Genomic DNA, 9,813 nt, shown 5'->3' with positions numbered 1-9,813 from the left:
CCCGGTGGCGGGGGGGGGGGGGGGGGGGGCTGCTGGGGGGGCCTCTGGGGTGCAGGAGCGTTCTGCAGCTCCTCCTCTGGGGTCCCCCTTACTTGGGCTCACCCCCTCACCTCCGGCTGGGTCTCCGGTCTCGGGGTGTGCACCACGCAGGCTCTGCTGAGTCGCAGCCGGAAGCACCTCGGACCATCTCCTTCGAGGGCAAGGCCTTCTAGAACAAGTCACAGACCTGACAGAGAACCCCCAGGGGCGGCCCGCGGCCCGTGCAGGGGGCTGACCTGAGACCCGCAGGGGGTGGCCAGGCCTGGGGACCCTCCCGCCGCATCTGCCAGCGTGAACGCTGGCCTCAGAAGGTTGACATCACTCTGGAAACAACTTTCCGGACTCGTCTTTGTTGACTTGCAGGTCCCACTCTCTGTAGCTTCGGGCAGACGCCCTGGCTTCCTGTGGCCTCCATGTGCTGGCAACACTCTGGCAAGGCGGGCCGGGCAGGCAGTCTACCCGCGTGGTGGCGCGTGCTTAGGGTGCAGCCACCGGCTCCCCACGGGCACCTCCCGGCCCGGCAGCTTCAGGTGGGACTGGCGCCAGCGCAGGAGCCCCTCCGGGCCCCGCCTCTGGGCCGCCTCACGCAGCGGGGTGCTCTGGGCGCACCCTGCACACCGCGGGGGCACGGGCTTAGAGCGCTTGCCTTCTCCCAGACCCTCCCCGGTGCGTGGACGTGGACGCTGCCCTGCCCCGGCCTGCTGCTGCCCCAGACCCGCCCACACTCTGCCCTGCAGGCTTCGCGGGCACTCTCCTGGGCATCCTGGTCCTTTCCAGACATGCTTCCAAGTCACATGGCCTTCACATTTTGGGTGATTCTTTCACCAGGGACATTCCTAGAAAGGATTTTATGTGATCCAAAGCTAAGTGCATCGAAGACTTCTGAAAGCGTGTTGCAAAATTGTGCTCAGAAACATTTATGCCAGTTTATGCTGCCATCAAGGTAGTGAAGATACCCGCATCCTCACACTTTTGCCAACACTAAGAATTAAAGTTCTTTATTTTTGCCAACCTGATAGGCAAAAAAAAGGAGTATCATTTTGATATTTATGTTCACAGAAACATTTCTTTGATTACAAGTATAGTTGAGCACTTTTTGGATTTTTAGGAGCTGTTTATTATGTCGTTTCTAAATTATCTACATATTGGCTCTGAAACTTCCTATATTTATTGATCTGTAGATGTTCTTTATATATTGAGGATCTGCTGTTGTATCCCATAGAATAAATACAAGACTTGGCACATAATAAATGCTCACTAAGCATTTAGTTATCTGTTGAATGGCTTAATTTGTGATCTAACCTGATTTCCCTAAAGCCATTTCATTCTTCTCTTTGTCCAGGTCATTTTAAACTCTTGGAGCAAACTTCTCAGTAGGGTCGACAAGACGCAGGGCATGTGCTAGACCTCGGCGTACATGTTGCAGCCTCCCTGAGATCGGGACTCTCAAGTATGCCAGGTGAGAGCCCCCACTCGTGTCTCCGACTTTAAACATTTAGGAGGGAGCCTGTAAGAATTTTTCTATAATGCACCTCACCTCAAAACGGGTATGATTCCTTCAACACTGAGCGAGCAGAAGCAAACTTATGGAAACAAAAACTGCCCCAGTAACAACGAAGGTGAAGGGCCTCCATCACGACACGTGATGCATCTGTTTCGTGACTCCCGAAGGGCCAGGAAGAACCAGGAACAGGGCTGCGGGGGTCGGGGTCGCTGTCCTGCCCGTCTCTGGCCACGCGCAGCGCCCCGGAGCCGCCACAGACGCCTCACGGGAGCCCGTCGCCTGTCACCTGCCTCCTGCCCTTGTCCCAGGAGGTCAGGGGGCCCTCGCGTGTGCCTGCGGCGGGAGGGCGCACAGCTGGGCCGACAGCGCTCAGCCCCTGCGCCTCAGGCCCTCGTCCGCGCGAGCGAGCGGGGTGGGGTGGGGCGGCCACGCCTGTCCCCGCGCCTGGGGAAGGTGGGGAGGGGCCGTGCGGCCCTGGGATGGCGACTCTCAGGAAACAAAATACCAAGCGCTGGCGAGGACGCGGAGAGGCGGGTCCCTGAGCACCGCGTGGGGACCGCTGGCGGTTCCTCAGAAAGTCGAAAGCAGAACCGCGGGGCGCTGAGCAAGCCTGCCACGGGTACTAACCCGAAAGAAGTGAAAGTCTGGCGCCGAGTGACATTTGCACGCCCAAGTCCTCGGCAGCACGGGCCCGGGGGCAGGAGGTGGACGCGGCCCGGCCTCGCAGGGAGGGAAGGGCGCTGGGGCTGTGGCCGCAGCAGGGACGGACCCCAAGGGCCTGGGGCCGAGCGAGCGAAGCCAGGCGTGTGGCCCCACTCCTGGGGACCCCGGGGGCGGCGGCTCCGGGGACTGAGCAGCGCGGGGTGCGGGCGCTGCGGGAGCCGAGGGGACTTCCGGTTTAACGGGGACAGTGTGTCAGTTTTGCAAGCGTCCCTGGCGTCCCCTGAGGAACTGAAAGGCAGAGGCCAGGGGCAAGGGCTCCGGCAAGCATGTGTCACCAGGAAGGTTCATTTCCCCGACAGGGCAGAGGAGGCCGGGATGGAGCCAGGGCCCCCCGCGGCTCTGGGTGCAGGTCAGGAGGTCGGAGGGGCCCAGGCTGGGCAGGAGAGGGAGGCGGCCCGGACGCCATAGCTTCCTTCCCCACGGCACGTCCCCAGAGAGTGCGCGCGTCATGCAGTGTCCCTGCCTCGTAGAGCTGGGGGCTCACCCCTTACAGCACACTTCGTCCTTGTGACCGCCTGCCCCTCGGAGCGCCAGTGGGGGGGTGCAGGGGAGGGCCGGTGAGGGAGGGCGAGGCACGCCTTGGGCTCTGCAGCCTGAGCCCCGGGTCAGGGCTGTTCTCCTTGCTGGGCTCTTGCTGCTGGACGGGATGAAGGCGGCGTCGGGCCACCCCCTCCTCCAGGGCCCTCCAGCACGGGCGGTGCTTCAGGAGCCCCTGTGGCCGGCGGCTTCCCAGCCGCACGTGAAGGGACACCAGGGAGCGCTCCCCTGGGGCCCCCACTTCCCACGCGGTGGCCCATCGGCCTGCAACAAGCCCCCACTACGAGGCACCTCGAAGCCTGCGTCGCACACCGGCCGAGCCCCGTGAAAGCTTGTCTCCACTCTCGAGGGGAAGGAAAATCCTGAGCAGGGGTGAGGGAAGGTGGCGAACGGCACTGGGCCGGGTGGGTGTCCAGGTTGTGCACCGATGCGGTCCCTTCTGTCTCGGGGCATCGGGACATCTGAGCGTCTCTGGACCTTGGACTTCGTGTGACCCCATACAGTGGTGACTGTCCCCTGTTACTGAGTCTCAGCGAGAATCAGCACAGGATGTTCACAGACCTGAGGCACAGCGGTCACTTTACGTTTATGCCCTGATTCACTGCTGTTCGTTTCCTCACTGGCGGGGACCACAGGGGACCCGTGGCTCTGGTGTGGGAGTGGGCGTGGGGCTTGAAAGGGGTCACCTGCATACGGGACCCCAAAGGACAGCCTGGCCCGAGGGCTGGAGCGAATCCAAGGACCCCTGCCCGCTGGCCACCAGAGCTCGGGCGGGGGCCCCAGGTGACTGCTAGCAGCAAGTCCACGCCGTCTCTGAGGGCCCGTCGTCCACTCAGGTAACGCCCACCAAACGTGGGCTCAGAACCGCCACCCGCCTTCGAGGGGGCCGGGTTGTGGCGCATGGTGGGGGGGCCAGAGGGCTGGTGCCTCGGGGTTGGAGCCCTGGGTCCTCGGTGCCAGCTGCTGGGACCGCCTCGCGGGCGCGACAGGGGCATGTTGGGGGCAGGCAGGGCACGGACTGAACCAGAGGCCACCTGGACAGACTTGGAAAGGAGCCAGATGGAGTTTCCAGAAATGCAAGCTGTACCCCTTGGACGAGCGAGACACGGACACCAGCAGGCCCCCCGGCCGGCCGGCACAGGAGGCCCCGCCGCGGGGCGAGCAGCCTGCGCGGCTGACACGGCCGAGCAGAGCCCCGAGGGCCCGTGCACAGCGCTGGGATCCACGCGTTCCCGGGCCCCAGCTCTGGAGGCCAGAGGACGGAGGACAGGGCGTCCCCGTGCCGAAGCCACAGCGGACCCCTGGGTGAAGAGGGCATTTCGGGCGGACCCACGGGGGCTCCTGCCAGCAGGCCCCTGTCCTCGGCTCCGGCTCCGGCAGAGGATGTTCTGGGACAGGAGGGGGGCCGNAGTGATAGCCCGCGGCTCCCGCCCGGCCCGCACGCCCGGGAGGGCGCAGACTCTGACGAGCCCCAGACACTACAGAGGCGCACATTAAATTTCCAGGGTGGTTTTGAAAGACTAAAACTAGATTTGATAATAACTTCCAAATGAGTAGAGGTGGGGAGCAGAGTTTAAGAACCAAACAAATCCAGAAGATGTGTTTGCTTGCTTGGCGGGAAGGGAGGGTCTGTCCCAGCCACTCTCCCTGGCTTGTAGATGGCCGTCGCCCAGTGTCCCCACACTGTCTTCCCTGCCTGTGTCCCTGTGTGCCAAAGTCCCTGCGATTAGGGCCACCCAGATGGCCTCATCTTGTCCCGGCCACTTCCCCAAAGACTGGCTCCAAACACAGTCATGTTCTAAGGTGCTGGGGGCCAGGGCTCCCCATGTCTTTTTTTGGGGGGGACACAGTTCAACCCGAAACAAAAGACAAAAGGGGAATGAAAGCAAACAGAAAAAGCAGACAAAAGAGCACAAAATAAGGTGGAGAAAACAAACAAAACCGTATCAATGATGTGACGAGCGTAAATGGATTGCATTCAGTAACTGAGAGGTAACGCGTGTCAGATTTCTAAATCCAGCGCAAGCCTCACATCCAAGTCATAAGGATGCAGACAGTTTGGAAGTAGAAGTTTGGAAAAAAAAAAATCCCAAATGGATGGTGATCGGAGGAGAGCTGGTATTTTTACAGTAAGTACTAAATGAAAGACTTTGTATTAAAAGCATTACTGGAAATTATGCTACCTGCCTATTGTTGCTGCTACAAATTACTACAAACACAGAGGCTTAAAAATGCCAATTAATTGTCTTCATTGTTCTGGGGATGAAAAGTGAGAAATGGGCTAAAACCAGGGCATCACAGGCTGTGCTCCTTTTGGAGACTCTTGGAGAGAAGCTGTTTCCTTACGCTCCCGGCTCCCGTTAGCCGTCTGCATCCCTGCGCTGGCAGCCCTTCCCTCCCTCTCCAGAACGGCCAGTGGCCCTTCACATGCCCTGTCTTTCTCCTCTTCTGCATTCCAGGATCCTGTGATTGCATCGAGCCCGCCCCAATAATCCACCGCAGTCTCCCTCTCCTACTGTCAGCCAATTCACAAACTCAGTTCCACCTGCAACCTTCGTTCCCTTCTGCCACAGAACCAGAGTTGCACAGCCAATCAAGCTGTTATATTCACGGGTTCTGGGATCAGGATGTGCACGTTTTGGGGTGGGGGGCGCGTTATTGTGCCTACCACAGAGATAAAGAGCATGATGACAAAATGATACAGGGGTCGATTCATCAGGAAATCAGAACTACTTTTAACTCACATGCCCCAATTAACAACAGCCTAAAACATATAAAGCAAACCTTGAGAGAACTACAAAGTGAAGTACAGAAATCCCCCACAACAGGGGTGGTTAATCATTTTTCTCCATAACTGATGGTTGAAGCAGGCAAGATAGTGTTGTGCCCAAGCGGGGGGCAGGGGTGGGGGTCAAAGCATGAAAGCTTCTAGAGAAGGGCATGGGGGGGCACCTAGACTCTGTTGAAAATGTACACAGAAGAACACTCAGCAGTTAAAGAATATACTCTGGGGGCGCCTGGGTGGCCCAGTCCGACTTTGCTCGGGTCATGATCTCAAGGTTCAGGGGTTCGAGCCCCACGTCAGGTGCTGTGCTGACAGCTTAGAGCCTAGAGCCTGTTTCCAATTCTGTGTCTCCCTCTCTCTGCCCCTCCCCCACTTGTGCTCTGTATCCCTCTGTCTCAAAAACAAGTAAACACTAAAAAAATTTTAAAAAAAGAATACCCTCTGTTTTCAAGCACACAAGCACCCCTTTGAGAAATGACCTCTGTGAGCTGCGAAGACTTGGTTGCACAGCCCATTGACGGTGACGTCATCAGGTTGGAGACCAAAGATCCGACAGTCGTCTTAAAAAAAACCGTAAACGCCTGGTGCTTCTCATCTGAAGTGAGCATGAGTCTTATGTTCTCTTGGTTCCCAGGGATCCCCGTCTTCATGCTTGTCTGTGTCCGCAGGAAACGACACCCTGGTGACCAGCCCTGTGTCCACGAGCCCGGTTTATGTTCACAATCCCTGTAACGTGTCCTTCGAGGACAGCAGAGTGTTCCTGGTGGCGGCGTACAGCTCGGTGTGCGTGCTGGGGCTCCCGGCCAACTGCCTGACGGCGTGGCTGACGCTGCTCCGGGCGCGGCAGGGCAACGTGCTGGCCGTCTACCTGTTCTGCCTGGCGCTCTGCGAGCTGCTCTACATCAGCACCCTGCCCCTGTGGATCGTCTACATCCAGAACAAGCACCACTGGACTCTGGGCCTGTGGGGGTGCCAGGTGACCGGCTACATCTTCTTCTGCAACCTGTACGTCAGCATCCTCCTCCTGTGCTGCATCTCCTGCGACCGCTTCGTGGCGGTGGTGTACGCCCTGAAGACCCGCGGCCGCCGCCACCAGAGGACCGCGGTCCTCGTCTCGGTGGCCGTCTTCCTTGTCGTCGGCCTCGTTCACTACCCGGTGTTTCACATGGACGAGAGGGAGACCTGCTTTGAGACGATGCCGGCCGACAGCAAGATCGCCACCTACTGCTACTTGCGCTTTGCCGTGGGCTTCGCCGTCCCCCTCGCCATCATCGCGTTCACCAACCAGCGGGTCTTCAGGAGCGTCAGGCTGAGCACGGGCCTGAGCGCCGCCCAGAAGGCCAAGGTGAAGCACGTGGCCGTCGCCGTGGTGGCCATCTTCCTGGTCTGCTTCGCGCCCTACCACCTGGTGCTCCTGGTCAAGGCCATCGCCTTCTCCTACTACGGGGAGGGCTCCATGTGCGCCTTCGAAGCCAGGCTGTACACGCTCTCTGTGGTCTTCCTGTGCCTGTCCACGATGAACAGCGTGGCCGACCCCCTCATCTACGTGCTGGCCATGGACCAGTGGTGGCAGAACGTGTCCCAAGTCCACAAGGAATGGAAAAACTGCTCCTCGAGGACAAATGTCAAGCTCGAGTGTTCCAAGAACTCAGAGGAGGCGCCACGGCCCATGACACCCACGAACGGCTCCGTGCTCCCCAGGACTGCTGGCCCGCCAGAGTCGCAGGCGGGCATGCGGGGCTCAGCACGCACCTCGGAGAGGCTGGGCGAAGCGTCCTGTTGAGCTGGCGTGGGGGCCCAGGAGCCAGTAGCGTGCATTGAGCGGGCCAGCGAGTGTCCACGGCGTTGGCCCGGAAGCCCCCTCTGGAAAACCTGCCACCAATCTCTCATTCCGGGAGCCACGCCCTCCGCAAGCTTCTGAGCATCAGAGTCCTGGGCCCCACACGAGGGCGGGGGCTCCTCCAGGATAAGGCTGCAGGCGCCCAGGAGGCCTGCTCCGTCCGCACACATCCCAGCCCTCGGGATGAAGCTCCCTGGGCCGGGAGCAAGCAGCGGGGCTGGGGGCCGAGCTGAGTGCCGCCTGGGCTGCGGGCAGCGGGCACACGTCGCGCCGGGGGTGGGGGCCCGGTCAGTGCACACAGCAGTGTGCACGCTTTATTCCCCGGGCTCCTCTGCGGGCGGTGCTTGGGTGACTGGGGAGTATAGCAGGAGACAGGCGCCCTGTCTCAGGAGGCCTTGGCGCAGGGCCAGCTCGCCGGGGGACAGCCGAGGCCGACGATGGGGCGGGAGCCCAGGCCTGAGGGCCCTCGGCTGGGCGGGCTCCGTGCCACACAGGCGTGATGCCGCAGGCTGCCGGGAGCCCCCCAGGTGGCCGTGGCTGGGGCGCCAGCTGCTTCAGAGCAGCCGATGGACCTCCTGAAGGTGCCTGGGGGGAGAGCGCAGGCGGCCATGCAGGAAGGGGGACAGAGGCTCGGAGAACGGTGGGGGCTCCTTCACGTCAAGGCTTCCCGGCCTCGGTGCCAGGGGAGAGGCCGCCAAGGGCTTGCAGGGGGCTCCAGAGTGAGCAGGTGGGAGCCACAGGCCTCCAGCCCCTCCGCCAGGCGCAGATGGAATGTGGGGGGAGGGAACCAGGTCTGCCATGAGGCCACGTCCTGGCACTGCCCCTCCCAGCCTCGCCCCGGCCAGATCACGCTGCTGCCTCAGTTTCCCTATCTGTAACAGGGCCAACGACACCTACCTCATGCTGACCCACTACCTCTGCTTCAGGCACTTCACACACACCTGTAGCTCACGCTCAAACAGGAGCCCAGTGGGCTGTGTGCCCAGCGCGGGGGGCCGGGCACCCCAGGTACCCCTGAGCTGTGCTGGGCCATCGTGTTACCTTGTGCTCCCATTTCTGTAAGACAGCTGTCCACTGTCCATGGTCGTTCTTTATAGTGAGACGCATCGAAAAGATACATTTGGAAATAAGTTTAGAAATAAAAACGCGGGGCGCCTGGGTGGCTCAGTAGGTTGGGCAGCCAACTTCGGCTCAGGTCATGATCTCACAGTTTGTGGGTCCGAGCCCCGCGTCGGGCTCTGTGCTGCCAGCTCAGAGCCTGGAGCTGCTTCAGATTCTGTGTCTCCCTCTCTCTCTCTGTGCCTCCCCTGCTCACCCTTTCTCTCTTTCAGAAATAAATAAAATGTTAGAAAAAAATTAAAAAAAAAAAGACGAAATAAAAATGCAAAAATACACACCAGTCTCACGTGCCTTCCTAACGAAATAATGCCATTTCGCTTGTCAGGTGCGTGCTTTCCTCTAGGGCCATCGGGGAGGGCCAAGCCCATGGGAGGGGCGTGTGCTCAGGTTCTGGAGGTGACGGGAGGGCCGAGGCTTCGCGTCACAGTCTGAACGCCCAGCGCTGGGGACGGAGCTGGGCTCCCTCGAAGGGCCCTGGGGCTTCCACGCTGAGCCACGAGCTGCCTTGCTCAGGCTCCTGTAACCACCTGGCTCAGACTGGGCAGCTGAAAACCAAATCTGTTCTCTCCGGTCGCCGTCTTGGGGCTGGAGGTCCAAGATCAAGGTGTCGGCAGGGTGGGCTCCCTCTGGGGGTCTGGGGGAGCATCTCTTCCAGGCTCTTCTCTCAGCTGCGGTGCCCAGCATCCCCGGCCCGGCTCCCGCGTCAGCCTCTGCCTCCGCCTGCCTGTCTCCTCTGAGAGCCTCCCTCTCCTTCCGTTTCCAGGGCCTCGCGCGGGGCTCCAGTGGCCATGGGGACACGGCGCAGGTGCGCTGGGTTCAAGCTGTCCCAGCCCAGCGTGCTCTGTGCTCTGCTGGGGACGCCGCGTCCTTTCCTCCGGCAGGGAGCCGGGAGCCAGCACCCCTCCCGCTGGGCACCGGGTGACCAGGCTGCCCGAGGGCCCCGGCCGGTGTCTTCCCATGCCTCAGCGTGAGAGACGGAGCTGTGCGCCCCGGCCGGCTGCCCCTGTGCTGCCCGGGGAGCGGCGCTTTCGGGCAGGAGAGCGGCAACAGGGGCCCGAGCTCTGCGCTAGGGGCTCGGTGGGGGTCTCCTCTGGCCATCGGTCGCTGAGGGGGGGCTGATGCCTGGTGGGCGGGGCCGGCGTGGGTGCGGTAGAGACTGGAGCCGGGGTGAGCCGGGGCCTAGGGCCAGGAGGGGTGACCTGGGGGATGTCCTTCCCTGGGGGTGTCAGAGGGTGTCTGCCGTGACAGCATGGGGACCCATGAAAT

At 61.1% G+C, this 9,813-nt stretch overlaps 1 protein-coding gene across 1 annotated transcript in view; it reads left to right on the top strand.

The window, feature by feature from the left end:
• Positions 1–8,803, top strand: part of GPR132 (G protein-coupled receptor 132) — an 11,996-nt gene extending 3,193 nt beyond the window's left edge. The window contains exons 2-3 of the mRNA XM_077756750.1: positions 1,382–1,498; positions 6,257–8,803. Of these exons, the coding sequence (XP_077612876.1) occupies positions 1,492–1,498; positions 6,257–7,371 (1,122 nt within the window). The 5' untranslated portion in view covers positions 1,382–1,491 and the 3' untranslated portion in view covers positions 7,372–8,803. The remainder of the gene's footprint in view (positions 1–1,381; positions 1,499–6,256) is intronic.
• Positions 8,804–9,813: the final 1,010 nt, after the last annotated feature.

The sequence above is a fragment of the Crocuta crocuta genome, unplaced genomic scaffold, assembly GCF_008692635.1.
Source record: "Crocuta crocuta isolate KB4526 unplaced genomic scaffold, BGI_CrCroc_1.0 scaffold729, whole genome shotgun sequence".
Classification (NCBI taxonomy): Eukaryota; Metazoa; Chordata; class Mammalia; order Carnivora; family Hyaenidae; genus Crocuta; species Crocuta crocuta.
This window is presented reverse-complemented; position numbering and strand designations above follow the sequence as displayed.